Genomic DNA, 20,670 nt, shown 5'->3' with positions numbered 1-20,670 from the left:
TGAGAATGTAACTTTAAAAAGTTCTGGGATTTACATATTAAGGAATCGAAATTAACATTAGTCTTTCATCTTTTAGAATGATCAAGGTAAATTTGTTTACTATTACATTTTGTGACACTACAATCCTGTTGTTATAAATTCTGTGTCGCATGATTCTGCTCCACAACCACCCGAAGAAGTAGTGCTTTGAAAGCTAGTGTCTCCAAATAAACCTGCCGGACAATAACCTGGTGTTTTATCATCCTTTGGTACATTTTGTTCATTTTTAAAAGGGAATCCCCATACTATTTGGAGTGGTGATGATGAAATTCATAAAACCAAAATAAGTATCTCAATTGGAACTTTAATGCTACCTTTATACCTCACTCGGTACATCAACATAGTACCTTTTAATCCTTTACTTGTAAACAGACCATACCGTGAATGACTAATTAAAGGTGGGCATTCCCCAAGTAGATAATATTTTAAATCAGAAATGATAAATCAGGTGCAAGGTCCTTGACCCTGTCTGTTTTGCAGTACTTTCAAACATTAAGCCCCAATTTGAAAACATCAATTCTTCATCTCTCCATGGGTGTTGCCTGACCTGTTCATTATTTCCACATTCATTCTTTCAGATATCTAGCTTCCATAGTATTATGCTCATAGCTGACAATATTTACTTAACAAGCTAAATCTTATGAACTTATGTACCCTGGAGACTCTAAAAAGTGCCAATGTCAGATTTTTGGCAAAAGAGTAGAAAAGCCTGGCAATACAGAACAGCTTCAACTAAAGGAGAAAATTCACGTAGCGCCTTGGTCACAAGTGTCCAATATTTCACCAATTCTGAAATAAATCACCTCTTTCTAAAGATGACAGGCACATTATGTATTCCATGATAAACTGAAAAAACAAACTTGAGGGTACGAAATAAATGTGGAAATGATATTTGAATCCTCTCATCACAACAGCTACTATGGCTTCAGAAATTGGGATTTCGGAATGAAACAAAACTGGCCTCTTTAAAGCTTGACAGGACTGCAAAAATAATATACATTTTCAGGTCAAAATGTGCATAAATAGCTACAGTAAAGCTCCCTATTAAAATTTGATTGCAAGATTAATTATTGGTAAAGATTTAAAATTAAAATATCTAAAGGATTAAATATGATGTACTATTAGTTCTCATTTATATTGTTCCCATCCCAGACTACCAGTTTGGCTGCTGTGAACCTGAAAAACTGATAGCATTCTTCAAACTATCAAGCAAAATCAATTTCAAAAAAGGAACCATAAACAAACATTAATCTCCATTTTACACATGTTGATCTCGATGCTCATTACAGGTGAATAACCTACATGGGAAACAAAATCATAGATTTTGCATGAATTATTTTCTCCAATTGTCAAAGATAGGAGCTATGTCATCCAACCAATTTTCTACCCTAATTAACCAACCTCTTGGATTCTCTATGATTTTTCATAGATGCGTTTTCATAACTCATAGGCAGAGATACAATATTTGGAGACCTGCAATGACAACTGTACTAAACAGTTTGGTTATGATATCTTCTAATACATGTTGAGTGTGACAGCATACTGCGCACGTTGACTCTTCAGAATTCAAGAACAATTTGTTCCAAATGTACATGAGTACAGCGCTACCTCACCATCAGTTCTCCCAACTCTCTCATTCTGGTTGGGTTATCAGAAAGTTTGACATCTTAGTATTCAAGGAGCAAAAAAAAAGTGTTTTCCAAACAAATACTGGGAGACAGCAAAGTCATTGTTTTCAGTCAAAAATTGGCAAGATGTTATGACAGAGATGCAGCTGAACATCAAAAAAAACAGCCTACCAATGTAATGCATTTGCACCACAGTAAAATAAAACTGAAGACCCCAAATAGTTCCTAACCAGACTTTTGGATAATCAATCCCTCACTTCGTGAATAATTAATTCTAGATATTTATACTGTATCTCAAATGTAAAGGCTTTATTTATAAAATACACAACTTTAGCACAGAAAATAAAGTAAACAGATTAATGCTGATGCTTTACAAAAAGCATTTGTCTGAGCTCCTATTTACATAAGAGATAGACACACACACATACACACCAAAGTAATAGATCTGGCCGCCTAAATGGTTTTCAGTAAACATTGTTTCACAGGCATGGATGTGGATACCTTGATTACTTTTCCAGAACCAATCAGGGTCACCTTCTCAGTTCAACCAGATAAAGGCAGCAATACGTCCAACTCAGGTTTTCAAAGTTTCTGAAAGCTGGTATAGAAGATTCAGCAGGGAGCTTTCAAATCTCCATCTTGTGTTGTCAGTGGCCAAACTCATCTCACCAGAAAAAGATAATTAAAAAATACTTGAATTCTGGTTCTTCTCTCTCTGCCATCTCATTGATCATAGGGTCTCTTCCAGACTTGACAAGAATTCCCAGGTATTGATCTCATTAATAGCCAACTTGTGCTCTGTTTAAACGCAATGCCCTTCCCAGGGTCACTGTGAGCATACAAACCTTTATCATGGTTCGGCTTCCAATTAGCCTCCAGGCCTGACCTTTCAAACTAATAAAGCTTATTTGGCCTGGTGGGAAAACAAGAGAGAAGTCCCATGACCCCAGGTTGTCGTCCAATAGGTTTAACTTAAGATCACAAGCTTTTAGAGGTGCTGCTCCTTCATAGGGTTCACCTGGCAAAGGAGCAGCAGTCTGACAGCACATGATTGCAAATAAACCTGTTGGGACTATAACCTGGTGTTGTGACTTCTCACTTTGCCTATCCCAGTCCAACACAGGATGGAAAGTAAGTGATGAGACAGTCTCCAGAGGGTTATAGACAAATCAAGTGTATGGACAAACAGTTGGCAGATGGAGTATGTGAGGAAATGTGAGGTTATGCACTTTACGAGAGAGGGAGGGAGGGAGGGGCTAATATTATTTAAATAGGAAAGACATGCTGAAAGCTATAGAAGAGGTATCTGGGAGTCCTTGTCCACAAATCACAAAAAGCTAGCATCCAAGTTCAGCAGGAAGGCAAATGGAATGTTGCCTTTATTTCAAAAGGGAATGAAAGATAAAGTAGGGAGGTCTTCATAAAGCTATATACGGCATTAGTTGGATCACAGCCGGAATACTGAATTTTTTTGTGCCCCTCAAAAGGGAAGATTATACGGATATTGGAGACAGTCCATAGAAGGTTCATTAGGCTGATTTTTCAAAGAGTAAGGGAATCTAGGGTTATGGTATAAAAGCAGGAAAGTGGAGTTGAGGAACATCAAATCATTCATGATATCACTGAATGACAGAGCAGACTCAATAGACTGAATGGCCTACTTCTACTGTGTCTTCTGGTCCACTGTCTGGTTGATTGCACCTTTGTTATCCACGATCAGTCAGATAGTTTTGTCAAACTTGGATATCATTACAGATTCATTATCCAATCACTGCACTAAGTTTTCATTCATGCACCAATGGTCATTAGATTCTTTAGTTCCACTTAAACCTCCAATTTTAAGAGTATAAAGGAACTGACCTTATCTGGTAATATATTGATCAGATATACAAATTTGATGCAGATTTGTGCTTCCACGATTATGCCTTCATAATTGTCCTCAAAAACATCACTGTAGCTATTCGAAAGTTAATTACTTGAAAAACAGCTTCCAATCCAACTTCAGTTTACAAAACCAGTCTTAAATCAGTTAAGTGTTGGTTGCTTACTTACTATATCTTGCTATACCATTGAACTTTTCTTTAAATGGACATGTCATTTCATTCATCCACTTTGACACCTCATAAGAACAGGCATGTTACTGCGTTTGCTATTGCATATTCCCTATTCAATATGCAGCTTACCAGTATATATGGTGATGCACTGTTGATCTTTCATCAACTTTACACAAAAAAAATTTTATTTGAATTGCTCTCATTTATGCTATATCATTATAGCTCCTTTTTACTTGAGCATTCTGGATTCACTTCATAACTGCAAATTCTGCCCTCGTGGCAATTCCAGTTCTCATTATCATTGGCGTGAGCTCTCTGCCTTCTTTGGCCTTTACTAAGCAAACTGTTTCAATGTAGCCCTTGTTTTGATCATTATTGCATATGGCATATCCTTACTAATATGCCATTACAGCAATAACAGCCAAGACCAACCATTCTATGATCAGGTCCTCTCACCTCAGGTTTGGCTGAAGTCTTCTGACTGGACAGAAAATATATCAAGCATTTGCACGAGGGGTTTGTCAAGTGGATTCTAGGAGGAGAAGCCTTTCCCCCTTACTGAAGGTCAACTGGCTCAGCTAAAGCAGCTCAATTCCCACAATTGATGGGTGGGGGCAGGTAAGAAGCCCACCCTCTCCATTTGAGCACCCCAGTTTCAAGCACACCAGTGGGAGATTATAAAATTCTGTTCATGAGTATATTAAAAGCACAACAATATTTCTTGTCCCCAGCTGTTATTCACATTGAAAAATGACTTGTTAAAAGAGGGTAGTCTTGTGGTAATTGATAGTGGTTATGAAGGTGTACAAGTGTACTGTACCTTTAAGAGAGTGAAAGACTTGGCAAACACACCAAGTGCTGGAGATTTTACAATGTAACATTTGGTTCAGAAAAGATAACACTGGTTGAGTTGCTAAGAGACAAACAAATTAAAATTCGGCAAGTTTAAACTACACCCCGAAAATACCAAATTCTGATCAAGTGCAAATTGAGTATGTTGACAATCTTAAAAGCCAATGACACAATCCAATGATTTGGTGGGGGGACCGGGGGTGTGGTAAGACGACCAGGAAAAATTGAATAGTTGAGAAGACAACTGCCAAGCCACCAGCATGTACAAAGGACTGCCCAAAAAAATAGCTATCTTGAAAAGGTACCTGTATCTATCAGTAACCTGTGAAGCAGAATCCCCAAGAAAAAGACGACAGGAAATCAGAGCAGAACTGAAAGCTGCCTGGTTTTGAGAGAAGTCTTGTTTTGTAAACCTTAATCAGGGGGTTTTAATCGGATTAGTATTGTAGAAGGAGAAGGTAATAGATTAGAGGAAGGAGGAGTTGTAAATAGTTGTCAGTTAATTATTCTCTATTATACTTTATGAAATAAAGTTGTTCATTTTTACTTTGATTAGACCTTGGACTCTGAAAATTCAAGACTACATGCACAGGTTAGATCCTTGTTGTGTTCCTGCTTCAAATTTATCCTGTGTCGTAACAATAACCATTCATGTATTTTTCTCAATGTCCTTGAATGTCCTTGCTTTAGCACACAATGGAATTGTATCAGAAACCTTTTTTCAAGTTCCTACGTTGATGTATCAAATTAATCCTTAGTTGAATTTAAAATGTCCATTGCTGTTTGATTTACTCAGTACCACAGACAACAAAGTGCTATTGCTTGCCTCCTTTAGTATTCCTTTCAACCTCCATATGTATTGCTTTAAGTCCAAATAGACTACTCCTGGCCAGTTCAATTTGACATTCATAGAAAGTTGGAACCAATTTTAAGTAGTCTGCTGCTAATTTAGAATACAATATTCTAAATTAAATGTTGCATTTGAAATGTACTACATCTTATATTATTACATTTGGAGTAGAATTGTGAAAATACCTGGCCAAACTCAATTACAACCGAACATAGCTTTGAACAAATAACAAGAGTTAAAAAGTAATCAATTAGAAAGGCTACTTTAAAAAAAGTAACTAAATTAAATCACCTATTGAAAATTATTGAACTCCACTTCAATTTGAAAGGGGTTTTTGTGTAACACAAGGAAAAAGAAAATTGTTCTAAGATTAAATTTACCTATACAGTTAACAACTATCACATACAGGCATCCTCACAACTACCCACAAACTAAAATTTCTGATTTACTGCTTGCCCAGGCTTCTAGGCAAAGACAAACAAACCAAGTGACGGACTTCCAGACTTCAGTGATCTCACATTAAAAGATGATAACTCAAAATGAGAAATGTTGCCTCTTTTTAGAGCAGGAACACACAGTTTAGAAACAAAGTATCAATCCAGATATTAAATGAAAATTACAATGGGTTGTAGCATTCAAAGGGAAATGCTAGGGGGAAGATGGGAGGGTGGTGGTGAGCAAGCACCTTGGGTCTTGCACAAATGCACTAGTAGTTCATATCAGTATGTCCTGGGAAGTTTGGATGACCAAAGGGTGCTAGTGCTTTGTGCACACGAGGTGGTGGAATATTTGGCGTCTAGCTCACATACCTACACCAAAGCATTTGGGTTCACACACACCTGCAAAGCAGACAAGAGCCAGGAGGATAGAGGGAGCAACAAAATTTAAAAAAAGAGACAGACAGAAACAAAGATGGACAGGAATCAAACAAATATTGACAGAATGGATAAGAGTGAACATGTGCCAGAATGACACAGTCAGTCAGTCATGAGTTTTATTCATTGCTTTACGTTCATGCTCAAGTTGTTTTACAAAAATTAGCAAAGCAGCATTGACAAGGAACTCAACAACAATTGCTTCAACTATTTATTGCAGCTATTCTGATTTTGGAATTTTGTTCCTTGAACAAACTTTTTCACAGAGGGCAGTATGTGTATGGAATGACCTGCCAGAGGAAGGGGTGGAGGCTGGTACAATTACAACATTTAAAAGGCATTTGGATGGGTATATGAATAGGAAGGGTTTGGAGGGATATGGGCCAGGTGCTGGCAGGCAGGACTAGATTGGGTTGGGATGTCTGGTCGGCATGGACAGGTTGGATCGAAGGATCTGTTTCCGTGTTGTATATCTTGATGACTCGAGCCAAGGCTCTGAAAGGGGCTGAGAGATAAAAAAAAAAGCTATTCATGACTCTTAACCAGTGCTTCCCAAACTTTTCACCACTGCAACTCCACTATGATGCTTGAACTGCAGATTGAAGTCTTTTTGGGTGGAGCAAGGAATGCACTCATTTTCAAAAAACTGCATGGATTTGAAAAGGAAGCCTTGTTTGCTAAAGGTGCTTGTGACTCCAAAATGTCAAGTCCACAGTTTGGGTATCCTAATTAATAGCTACTTCACTGTACATTGGATGTGTAACACAGTACAACTTTCATTACACTTTTTCAAAGAAACTACACGTCAAGCCACAAGATTTTTGAAACATAACTGGACAACTGGAGTATTTTCTTGGTGCCAGGCCTTTCTACAACTCCCACCTAAAATTTATTTTTGCTGATTTTTAACTGGCGATTTGTGGGTGTTTGTTTGTGCCCTGCTGCTCAGTCGATGTGACAATTTGTCACTATTTTGAGTAAGAATTTTGCCTAAATCAAGAATAAAAATGACAAATTTTAGATGCCAAAATGTGCTGTCCAAGGTCCAATAGGCAAGATAAAATATGAATCAGATAAAACTTCAGAGATGACAAACCAATATCTTAGGACATTTAGAAAACCCAAATAAGGGAAAATGAACATATTTAATAGTATAGGTAATAAGACACAGGCATTTGAATATTACCATATCTGGTTAAAAATTATTTCCATCAGGAACGACAAGTCCAGAACTAACAAGGAAGGACATTGTCCTGACACAGACAATAAATATATAACAATTACTGATTTTAAAACCTTACTGACTAGAATACGTTAAGATCTAAATTCACAAAAATAAAGCACATTACGTTCATGCTCTGAAAATAAAACTTTGTTAAAACAGCAATCATAAAGAACTGCAGATGCTGTAATTCACAAACAAAAACAGATGTTGCTGGAAAAGCTCAGCTGGTCTGCCAGCATCAGAGAGGAGAAATCAGAGTTAGCGCTTTGGGTCCAGGCTCTGAGGAAGGGTCACCATATCTGAAACATTAACTTTGATTTCTCTTCACAGATGCTGCCAGACCTGCTGAGCTTTTCCAGCAACGTCTGTTTTTGTATTCAATAGTATATTTCTTAAGTAAACAATTTTCATTTCCTAGATGAGAAAGAGAAGTCAAAACGAGTTATCTTGACAAGTGTTTTTAAAGATGCATTTGTCATAAAGCTGTTTTCCCCAAAAGGGAATTATTTGGTCGAGAACACATTTTGTAGGGATGACACTACTTGCTTTTCAAATTCACACTGGCATCTGTTGCAGTAATTGAATACACCGTGGTTCTCAGTCACAGTCAAGCATTACTACAAACTAAACAGTATGTCGTCCTTTGAATAATCAAATTTAATGCAGTGACCTGGTTTTCATGGCAATTAAATAAAAAACAATTTTTAACTACTTCACAATATCACATTTATACATTCATATTACCCACAACACAAAGAAAAACCACCAATTGAAAAAGGTTGAGAACAAAACCCAAAGCTAACCTTATTTGGATTTTAGGTGTCAATTTTAATAGATAAATAACAGATAAATAAATAGCTAAAAAGGTCTTAAAATTGATAAATCTCCTGGCCCCAATGGGCTACATCCTAGAGTTCGGAGGGAGGTGGCTGAGGAAATAGCGGAGGCATTGGTGGAGATCTTTCAAAAGTCACTAGAGTCAGGGAAAGTCCCAGATGATTGGAAGATCGCTGTTGTAACTCCCTTGTTCAAGAAAGGATCAAGACAAAAGATGGAAAAATTATAGGCCAATTAGCCGAACTTCAGTTGTTGGTAAAATTCTAGAATCCATCATTAAGGATGAGGTTTCTAAATTCTTGGAAGAGCAGGGTCGGATTAGAACAAGCCAACATGCGTTTAGTAAGGGGACGCTGTGGCTGACAAACCTGTTGGAATTCTTTGAAGAGGTGACAAGTAGGTTAGACCAGGGAAACCCAGGGGATGTGGTCTATCTAGACTTCCACAAGGCCTTTTGATAAGATGCCACATGGGAGGCTGCCGAGCAAGGGGAGGGCCCATGGTGTTCGAGGTGAGCTACTGGTATGGATTGAGGATTGGCTGTCTGACAGAAGGCAGAGAGTTTGAATTAAAAAAAAAAGGTTCTTTTTTGGAATGGCAGCCGGTGACAAGCAGTGTCCCGCAGGGTTCAGTGTTGGGATCGCAGCTGTTCACGTTATATATTAGTGATCTGGATGAAGGGACTGGGGACATTCTTGAGAAGTTTGCCGATGATACGAAGTTAGGTGGACAGGCAGGTAGTACTGAGGAAGTGGGGAGGCTGCAGAAGGATTTAGACAGTTTGGGAGAGTGGTCTAGGAAATGGCTGATTGAATTCAACATGAGCAAATGCGAGGTCTTGCACTTTAGAAAAAAGAATATAAGCATGGACTACTTTCTAAACGGTGAAAAAATTCATAAAGCCAAAGTACAAAGGGATCTGGGAGTGCTAGTCGAGGATTCTCTAAAGGTCAACATGCAGGTCGAGTCCGTGATTAAGAAAGAGAATGCAATGTTGTCATTTATTTCAAGAGGATTGGAATATAAAAGCACCATTGTGCTACTGAGACTTTATAAAGCTCTGGTTAGGCCCCAGTTTTGCTCCCCACACCTCAGGAAAGACTTACTGGCACTGGAGCGTGTCCAGCGGAGATTCACACGGATGATCCCTGGAATGGTAGGGCTAAAATACTAGGAACAGCTGAGGATCCTGGGATTGTATTCACTGGAGTTTAGAAGATTAAGAGGAGATCTAATAGAAACTTACAAGATAATACATAGCTTGGAAAGGGTGGACGCTAGGAAATAGTTTCCGTTAGGTAAGGAGACTAGGATCCGTGGACACAGCCTTAGAATTAGAGGGGGTAAATTCAGAACAAATGCAGAGACATTTCTTCAGCCAGAGTTGTGGGCCTGTGGAATTCATTGCCACAGAGTGCAGTGGAGGCCGGGACGCTAAATGTCTTCAAGGCAGAGATTGATAAATTCTTGATGTCACAAGGAATTAAAGGGCTACGGGGAGAATGTGGGTAAGTGGAGTTGAAATACCCATCACCCATGATTGAATGGCAGAGTGGACTCGATGGGCCGAATGGCCTTACTTCCACTCTTATGTCTTATGGTCTTATAAACTGACTAATTTCAAGGCTAATGACAATGACATTCACTACGCCAACTGACTTTCTGCGAAAGGAAGGGCTGATGTTTTAAACTGCTGCAGGTTTTAGTGGTGTTGCTGGGAAGCACAATAGGTCAGGCAGCATCTGAAGAGCAGGAGAGTCAACATTTCATCAGCCCTTCATCAGGCTTATGCCCGAAACATCAATTCTCCTGCTCCTCAGATGCTACCTGACCTGTTGTGCTTTCCCAGCAACACACTCTTTACTCTGATCTCCAACATCTGTCCTCACTTTCTCCTAGCAGGTTTTAGTTTGTTTACCATAGAGTGACTGACAGAGCTCAGAAAAAGATGCAGGTTTTAGCTGATCAAGAGAAAGAAAAGGGAATTTTAGACATTGTGCAGAAGATAGGATTACAAGTGATGACTAAAAGCAAAATCATGGGTGCTGAAGGGTTCTGGTGATTAAAATATAGATAACCCTAATATTGAAACTTCCAATTTGTGGGGTTGTTGGTGTGTCTAACTATGATTATATTCTTATCAGTGATTATAACTTAGTGCAAAACATTTTGATCAAATTAGATTGCAAATTTGGTACTGGGATATTTCATAAGAGTAGAGCACAGGAATAAATAGACAAGACCTACCACCACTAATTGTATAACATCACTGTTTCTGTGCCAGATTTTCAGAAATTCAGCTCAGCTATTCCCACTCACCTTCCCTTTCCATTCCATTCCCTTCCCAATAGTCCTGAAACCATGTGCTGAGCAATTTACCTTTTGAAAGATAAGATTGAATCTGCTTCCAACACAGAGGCCATGCATTACAGATCCTAACCATTTACCGCAAAGAAGTTCTTCCCTATATCGCAGTTAGTGTTTTTGCTATTCACCTCTGCTCTGGCTCTCTAACATTTTGCCAACGCAACAGTTCCCTCCATTGTGTTTTGATTTTGAGCGCAGCTATCAAATCACCTCTTAATTTTTTTCTTCTAAGGCGAGCAGCCCCAGCTTCTCCACTCTCTCCAAGCAACTGAAGTCTCTCAAGCTTTGACCAATTTGCTGAGTGTGCGCAGAAAAGGCTCAAGATCTTCATATCATTCCTCAAGTGCGCTACTAGAATCGAACACACTGATTCTGGTGGGATCGAACAAGTGATTTTTAAAAAAACGAGCAAAACGGCTTTGTTTTGTTCACTAAGTCTTTAGAAAGCCCTAGATCCTAGGTCTATTTTCCCATCTTTTCAGTCTGCGCACACTCCTGATGGGGTTTGCTAGTTTTGAAATTGCACCATTTATTCGGAGAGCTTTTGTGGCACAGTGACAGTATCCCTATTAAGCCAGGAGACCAGTGTTCAAGTCCACCGTGATCAGGTAGATTTAAAATAAATATTTTATTCCATAATTCCTTATCTCACTATCAAAACGCACCACTTCACATATCTCTCCATTAAATGGCACCACACATCCATCCATTTCAACCTTAGTTCTCTTCAAATCTATCACTATTGTCTTCACAGTTCACAATGCTACCAAGTCACATGTAGTATGAGAGGAAAGTTGCTGATCAATCATTTCAAACTGAACGGTTATGAATACAGATCCATTCATGACCAGGAACCAGCACAGTTGTGCAAAGCTTCGGGAAGCATGGTTACAATCACTAAGTACTCGAGCATACTAAGCCTTAAAATTAATAATTTACCATTAATTCTCTTATCTGCAGAAATAGATATAATATTGATTCATTAAAATGCAAATTAACTGTTTCCACTATTATGAATGCTGAACTCAAGACTGTTATATTTTAAAAAGGTAAAATGAAGTAGATTGAAGATAGGATGTGATCTAAGAAATCTACTTAGAAATAACCTGACCTGGACTTTATGGGTTATGGAGGCCTGGAACAATGTGCAAACTTTAACACCACAACATAAAAGAAGAGGCAAGCTGTCCTCAGACAGAGGTAGCCAGATTAACTGTTTTAAGGAAGACAACTGAATTCGGTGCTGCTATATCAGGCAGGAGAACAGAACTGCTTTTGGTTGGTCACTAAGCAGGATGCTGATGAAGTTGGATTCAAAGTCTGGAGAAACAAAGTTTATGCAGAGCTAAAGACTAAGGAATTGCTAGTCTTTTTTTTAAACTGGAGATTCACTTTATTTTTCAGAAGGTTAAGTAAAAGGCTTGAAGGACATATTCGGATTCAATCTTGTAAGAGGAAAAAAAAAGAGATCCTAACAAAATCTTGGGACTTCATACACAAGATTATGCTTCTGCTGAGTGGGCAGTGATGTGTAAAACATGGCACAGAGATTTCAGTTATGTGAATAAGTTTAGGAGGAAAACCATCTCTGGAGCTTGTATTAGCTCCCTGAGAAATGTTAAGACAGCATTGACTTTAGTGTGCTGCAATTGAAGTCTCCTACAATTCTTTGTACCACTACTGAAAAGCTTATGTCACTTTCTCTTTTTCAAAGTTCAGTCTCTATGAGGATGTAGCACCATTACTCCACAACCACCTGATGAAGGAGCAGCGTTCCAAAGCTAGTGTTCCCAAATAAACCTGTTGGATTATACCTTGGTGTTGTGATTTTTTAACTCATTATCTTTGAAGGAAGTTGCTCCATAAATCTTGTCAGAAAATGACATGACACCAGTTATATACCAACAGGTTTATCTGGAAGCACTAGCTTTCAGAGCATAGCCTCTTTGTCAGGTAAAGTGAGAGGGGAGCACATAGAACAGAGTTTATGGGGAGAGAGATCTAAACATCATGCAAGTAGTGTGAATGGAGGCACCATTTATTCGGATTATAGCTCATCCCTTTGGTTGTTATTCAGTTATTGAAATTTTACTCATACTAACACCTTTGGTCACCTGCAGAGACTTATTATTCAACACTCCACTCTCACCATTTGTATGATCTTTTGATCTCTCTGCCCATACGTTTGGGTGTTTTGTGTATTTCCCTCTCACTTCACCCAAAGGGGCTATGCTCTGAAAGCCTGTGATTTGAAATAAGCCTGTTGGACTATAGCTGGCGTCACGCGATTTCTGACTTTGTTCACCCCAGTCCAACATGGGGCCTCTACTCTAAATTTCAACCTCTAAATTACTAGGATATTTACTCATTTCACATTCAAGTGCACATCTGTAGTGCAATGTAAACTTTAACTGAAAAATCCAGTAACTCTTCATACCAGGTTTGAATCATTAAATATTAATTACAAAAGGCAAACTAATCAAAGATTGCATTATTTTGTTGGACCAGAGGTCTTGTAAACTATAGAAATTGCACTTGTGTAAATGCAAAGTTTTTGCAACTCCAAGCCACAACCTGAAGCAGGAAGGAAAAACCATGATTATCTCCAATTCAAATTACTCAAATTTTCCTTGGCAAAAACTAGAACCAGAAGAATGAAGGTGTTTATATCATGTAGTGGCCTTTGGAATATAAACCAAAAGTATAAGCAGGAAAATATACATGCAGTCACAAGCATTTTAAAAAGTACATTAAGTGAACAATATGGCACTTGTGTACCATTTATAAACAAGTGCAAAACAGTTTGAGTTTGCTTTTCTAACATTTATCCTCTCAGGATGAATTTGTTGAACACACAAGATTCTGAAAAATGCAGATGTCTGAAATTTTCTTTTCGCAATGAATTAATGTAGTCAAATAAAAACAAAATACTGTAGATGCTGGAAATCTAAACCAGACAAACTGCTGTCAAAACTCAGTGGGCTAGGCAGCATATGGGGAGAGAAACAGAGTTGACATTGAGTCCAGTATGTCTCTTCAGAATTTCTGAAGTGGATTAACTTAGTCAATTGGCAGCACAGAACTGAAGTATTCCTGAAAAAAAAAGTTTGTTAAAGCTTTTCATCTTGCACTCATTAGGACAATTTACAAGAAAACCAAAGAAAGAGGAAACCAACATCATTTATGAAGGGAAAATGCTGATTGATAGATAGAGGATTTGGATTGTAGAGATGTTAATGATGACTGAATTCATTCCAAGCTTTACTTATATTTTAAAACCAGGTAGCTAATGCCAAACAGTCAAGATGTTGTCTGAAAGGCGAATCATTGAATGGTTGATAATCCTAAACTGATTGAGAGTGTAACTGTTCATACACTGGATTATCCAGCAAATGTTTGCACCCTCCCTCCTACTTCTGTAAAAATGTTTTCCCTTACTCCCAATTCCTCCACCACTGCTGCATCTCCATCCAGAAGGAGCAATTCCACTCCAGAACATCCCAGATGGCCTCCAACTTCAAGGACTGCAATTTCCTCATCCACATGGTCAACAATGCCCTCCAATGCATCTCAGTCACTTCCTGCGCCTTAAATCCCGTCCCTCCAACTGCAACAAGGATAGAATGCCCTGGTCCTCATCTTCCACCTCACCAACTTCAGGATACAATATATCATCCTCCGTCATTTTTGCCACCAATACAGATATAATTTCCCTCCCCACACAATCAGCATTCTGCTGAGACCATTTCCTCTGCTACTCCCTCATTAGGGCCACACACCCCCACCAACCCATCCTCCACTCCTGGCATACTTCTTGCAGTGGCAAGGGAATGTAAAACCTGTGCTCATACCTCCCCCTCACCTCCATCCAAGGTCCCAAGAGATCCTTCCACATCCAGAGATTTTCCTGCACATCCAAACAACTCACCTACTGTATCCATTGCTCTCAAATGTGGTCTCCTATGTTGGGGAGACAGGATGCCAAACTTACAGAACAGTTCAGAGAAGATCTCCAGGGACACACACCCAACAATGCCACTGCCCTATGGCAGACCACTTCAACTCCCCCTCCCATTCTGCCAAGGACATGCAAAGTCCTGGGCCGCCTCCACCATCAAATCCTAAGCCACCCAAAGCCTAGAAGAACACCTCATCTCCTGCCTTGAGACCCAAGTACATGGCATCAATGTCTACTTCACTGCCCTCTTGAACAGTCCTACCTGTCCACCTTCCTTCCCACCTATTCCATCCCCCATTCCAACCCATCACCCCCTCCATCTTCATCTATTTATCACCTTCCAATCTACCTTCCCCTTACATTGGGGATTCTGCTTCAGGTTATTGATTGATACAGGTACCTTTTTAAGAGAGCTATTTTTCGGGCAATCCTTTTACATGCCGGTGGCTTGGCAGTTGTCTTCTCAAATATTCAATTTTCCCTGGTCTTCTACCCCTGCGCTCCCCCCCCCCCCCCCCCCCCCACCACAACCCCACATCTCAGTTCTCTCTCAGCCTCCTTGGAAACCCCCCACATTCCTGATGAAGGGCTTATGCCCTAAACATCAACTCTCCTGTTCCTTGGATGTTGACGGACCAGCTGTGCTTTTCGACTAATCACAACATCACATCTCACATTGGACATTACATATTGTGGGTTTTGCAAATGTCGGATTAGGCATGGTCAGTACATTGCTTGCTGTGGGCAACCAAAAGGGATACGTTATTCGGTTTATTTGTGGGATATGGGCCTTTAAGCAGGCATCACACCAGCACTGGTATTCATTGGGCTTGGTGGTGTCGTCCTGTCGGTGAACGCCACCTGTGTTGCTGCTGCATGGTGGCGGCGTGCAGATACGGTCGGTCTAGCTACCTCGGGTTACTCTGGGGGGTACGGGGCCTTCGGGATTATTCCTCCTCCTCCTCCTCCTCCTCCTCCTCCTCCAATCATGCCAGGAATATACGGGGGCTACATATAGTAACATACAAGACGTTGTACCTTGCAGATGGAACACACCTGTATATACTGGTCGCCGGTTTTAACCCAAAAATAAAAACAAAATGGTGGAAGCCATTTACTGGTTGATTTCCCAAGGCAATGCCTTAGCCACAGTCAACCTACCCAACTTTAAAATTTAAACAAAGCTTGACAGCTAAGAGTTATTAACTAGCATATTTCTTATATAAATGTTTCTACCAGAGTAGTTTTGCCAACCAATCTGCATTCTCACTTGATATAGTAAAAATGTTGCTTCCCCCTTATATTGGTATTCCTGCTAATTTTCCTGACAAGTGCAAGATGAAAATGTTCAGCAACATTCAACATTAATTCACCTAAAACAGAGCTTTTGCCTTTAAAAGTTCTAGAATATATTTTCTCAAAAGCCTGTAAAACATTAAACAACAAAATATTTAAAAACAACAGCATTTTATACTTACTTGTGGTTGTGCTAGTTCCAATAGTGTTAATTGTTGTAGGTACAGATGTAGAAGAATAAAGTGGCAAATGTCCATTTTCACAAGCCTGGTTCTTATCTGGCCAGTTAGAAGCAGACACACAGATCCCAGAATCACGTAGACTCTGCCAACCATTGAGCTTGTCATCAGAGTTCTGTCTTTGGTGATAATAAAGAGTTTGCCCAAAATCCATTGAATCCGGACGTCCTCTGGTCTGGTTTCCATAGTTAGAGGTGCGGTCCTCTAAATGGTTGAGCCACATGGCTAGTGCATTTCTGTCCTCCAATGAGGTGGCTGGATGAATCAAAGCATAGGATAAGAGTTGTCTGCTTTCCTCTATATGCTGATTGTTCTCAATTGAATGAGCCAGGATCTTAGGTAAAAGCTTCATGTATTCCATTTTTGCCTCAATATTTCCTGGCTTCAATAATGGGAGATGGGTCAGCAAAAGCATCACCACCTTGTCCTTGGATTCTTGATGCCATTGGTTAATGAATGCTGCAAAATGTGAAAACATAGAAATATTAATTTTTTGGGTTCTAGTTCACTTAAAAAGCACTTAAATGATCAAAGCTTAAAGTTTTTGATCTGGTGATGTTGATTAGTGGTTGGATGATGTGAATTCTAACTCAGTATTCAATAATGTCTTTTTATTAAAGATAACTTCTCCATCCTGTTGTTAAGTATTACAAACAAAGTACGCATAAAGTGCTGTGCACTGGTTTTATAATATCAAAGTTGGATGAGGATTAAAAATTCACTTCTAAAGGTGACAGTTCTCAACATTTTGCTTCTGAGATCCCACTCCCTCATTACAAAGATTTCCACCAAAGACTCCAAAGCACAAACCTTTGTATAAAAATTAATTTTATTAAAGGTATAGTTATTACTTTTGCTGTAAAGGAAAACTTGTTGCTAGTAATGAGCAACAATACAAAATCAAAAACCTATTAGAAAAATTCACATGTCAATTAAAACATTAATAAAAAAAATTCACATATTACTTCAAAGTATTTGTACTATTTAATGCCATGAAGAAACAACTTCAGATGGCTGAATGCCTCACTGGTACTTATCTCCACGGTGGAGTGTTCATGCCAGATTCAGTTTATTTGATCTCATGTTGACACATATGGCCTCTTAACTTGATTGACTGATTTATTGTTGTCACATAAGGAGATAGAGTGAAGCATTTTATTGCATGCTCGACAGGCAGATCGTACCATAGAAAGTGCATGAGGGTAGCAGAATAAAGTGCAGAATATAGTGTTACAGCCAGAGAGTGAGATCAGAATTAACATTTGAGAGATCCAATCAAAGTCTGCTAACAGCAGAGAAGAATTAACCACCATTCGACATATTCAAAATGTTTCAAATTATTCAGAGAGTGAATCATTTCCAGGATATGGTGATCTCATGGAGATTTGTAAACAGATTCAGACAACTATAGGCATTTTTTTCCAGGTAGAAAGCAGTTAATATGTTTTTATCTACACATTATCTGGTTAATTTTGGTGGATCCCCACTGAAGAACCACTATCCTAAGGTTCACTGAACAATAACTTTAAATTACACAGAATTGAGGCCTAAATAAGTTATTGATTATTCTGCTGGGAACACTGGCATAGTGGAAATGTTGTTAGACACGCAGTCGAGGCCAGACTGACAATCCAGAGGCATGAATACCATCAAGACAGTTGAAGAGTCACAGATGTACAGCCTGGAAACAGACCCTTCGGTCCAACTCTTCCATACTGACCAGATATTCTAAATTAATCTAGTCCCATTTGCCAGCATTTGGCCCATATCCATCTGAATCTTTCCTATTCATGTACCCATACAGATGCTTGTTTTTTTTTGAACAAAAACTCAACTCACTCATGAAATTACCAGACTGCAGTAAAAGTATGTCTTGTTTTAATATCTTTCAGATATCTGCAAATTATGAAAACATGCTGCCTGTCAAAATTTGCAGAGTTGTCCTACAGAATAGTCAAGCAACAACCCAAATGCTGAAGAACCCATCTGACAGACAGAGTTTGTGGACATTGCCAGCTGGCCAGCAATTCATTGCCTGTCCCTAGTTGCCCTTAAAAAAAAAGTGCTGTTGACCTGCAGTCCACATTCTGTAATATGACCCAGAATGTAGGGAGGGAATTTCAGGACTTTAACCCAGTGACAGTGACAGTGAAGGAACAGTGATACATTTGCAATTCAGGAAAGTGAGTGGCTTGGAGGGGAACTTGATGGTGATGTTTCCATGCATCTGCTGCCATTATCTTTCTAGATGGAAGTGGTCAGGTGTTTGGAAGGATCTTTGGTGAATTTCCGCAGTGCATTTCAGCAATGTGTCCTGTGTCCTACACTCAGCAATGTGTCCTGTGTATGAGAGTGTGGGACCAATCAAGCAGGCAGTTTTGTCCTGGATGGTATCAAGCTTTCAGTATTTTTTGGAGCTGCACACACCTAGGAAAGCCGGGAGCAATCCATCACATCCCAACTTATTTCTTCTGGATAGAAGACAGGAAGGGAGTTACTCACTGCAGCATACTTAGCCTCTAACCCACTCTTGTGCCAATGCATTGTGTGACATGAGCTTCTGGACAATGATAACCCCAAGAATGTTGATAATTGGGGGGGGGGGGGGGTGATGGTAGCACTACTGAATGTCAAGAGGCAGTGAGTATATGGTCTCTTATTGGAGATGGTTATTGCCTGTCATTTGAGTGGCACAAATATTACTTGCAATTCTTATTGCCCCCCCCCCCCCCCCCCCCCCAACCACCAAATACCTTTTTCTTTGGCTTCTGCTGATTTTTAATGGCTTCCCACTAATCTTCATCACATTGTATGTTTGTTTCTTTTGCTTTTATGTTCAGATTTATCTACTTAGCAATGGTTGCCTTGCCCTCCCCTTAGCATGCTTCTTCTTCTGAATTTCTGCTGTGCCTCCTAAATTATCCCCATAAACTCCTGCCATCGCTGCTCAACTGCCTTCCCTGCTAGGTTCCCTGACTAATCAACTCTGGCCAACTCCTCCATGTCTTTAGTTTCATTTACTCAATTCTAATGACATCGGTATCAAGCTTCTTCCTCTCATTAACTGCACAGTGAATTCAATCCATATTAGGGCCTCTGCCCTCTAGGGTTCCTTCACCATCAGATCCTAACCGAGTCTGTCTCACTACATCCAATCCAAAATTGGTTATCCCATGGATGGACCAACCACTGAATCAATCAAGAAAGAAATAAAAACACTATCTCAGACATCCAATGAAATCCTTCGATTGGGACTGAACCCAATTTTCCCTGTTCACCTGCATACTGAAGATCCCCCATGATTATTGTAATAGTGCCTTTCTTACATACCTTTTATATCTCCTGATTTATTTTCAACCCCACATCCTGACTACTGCTAGCACGTCTGTATCCATAGCAAAGCAGAATTACAATAATTCAAAGCTTATTTTAATGAAAAGCCAATTGAGACAGATTACAAGCATAGAATTAATTTGGATATCTTTAAATTACAGATCTGTAATGTCCAGAAGTCAGGGGCAGTTTGTTTTCCAGAACTTCTTAAACTGACTGTTTTAAAATGGTTGCCATAGAACACAGAAGGAGGATGGTGACTACTTCCAGAAACATCAAACCAAAAACAAATGCAGCAGCTTTTGGCAATCTTGGTATCATGAATATTCCAGAGGACCAAACCTTGGATGTTAGATGTCTACTTCAGTCAATTCTGAACACAGTATGTGTTCTGAAACTCAATATGGTTCAACGTGGTTGAAATGACTCTGCTATTATCTATTATAAACCTTAGTGGCTTCCAACAAAGGAACATCAAAACCATCTTGTCAACAGAGTCTGAACCCAAAGCATGGCTGAAAATTTGCCTAAATCACTTTTAGGTATCCAACTTTGGCTTTTCATCAGGCTCCTTGCAATATCCAGAAGAGTAGCTACATACTTGCCCCTGATCTTTATCTCTCTCAAAAATCTGATTCCTGAAAAGAAACCTGTGTTGCCTATGAATTGGCCCAAAAGTAAGTTGTTACCCTTTGATCAGTTACCCATGACAGTCAAATATGCACTCGTAACTAGTCACTACCTAAGTATAAGACTATAATCCCAAAATCATTTGTTTTACCAGATATTGCTCTTGAATACAGAATTGAAATTTCTAGATTCCCAAATGTAATTCTCCACATAAAGGTACGAACAGGACTACAAATTGAAACAAAATAACTAGTTGTTAGGGTAGATTTTTCATAAATAAACTTTGCAGAGTTATCACTGAATACTCTGTTGAATTGATTGTGTTTTCAGAGTAGTAAAACAGATTTAGTTCACTTCCTCATCTCATTTAGAAGGGCTGATGCCTGCTTACTGATTCCAAAACGTCGAGACCACATTTTAAACTGAAGCTTCAGATAGCTCAAATAGGCAATAATATGAGGGGGTAATACGGAGTGATGCACAAACT

The 20,670-nt window shown here is 39.2% G+C and overlaps 1 protein-coding gene across 7 annotated transcripts in view; it reads right to left on the bottom strand.

Annotated features, from left to right (window-relative positions):
- The window catches only part of samd4a (sterile alpha motif domain containing 4A), a 200,485-nt gene that overhangs the window by 94,419 nt on the left and 85,396 nt on the right, over window positions 1–20,670 (bottom strand). For all 7 annotated transcript variants that reach the window (XM_072568755.1, XM_072568754.1, XM_072568753.1 and 4 more), the window contains exon 3: window positions 16,164–16,679. In XM_072568755.1, the coding sequence (XP_072424856.1) occupies window positions 16,164–16,679 (516 nt within the window). The remainder of the gene's footprint in view (window positions 1–16,163; window positions 16,680–20,670) is intronic.

Source organism: Chiloscyllium punctatum, chromosome 4 (assembly GCF_047496795.1).
Source record: "Chiloscyllium punctatum isolate Juve2018m chromosome 4, sChiPun1.3, whole genome shotgun sequence".
Taxonomy (NCBI): domain Eukaryota; kingdom Metazoa; phylum Chordata; class Chondrichthyes; order Orectolobiformes; family Hemiscylliidae; genus Chiloscyllium; species Chiloscyllium punctatum.
This window is presented reverse-complemented; position numbering and strand designations above follow the sequence as displayed.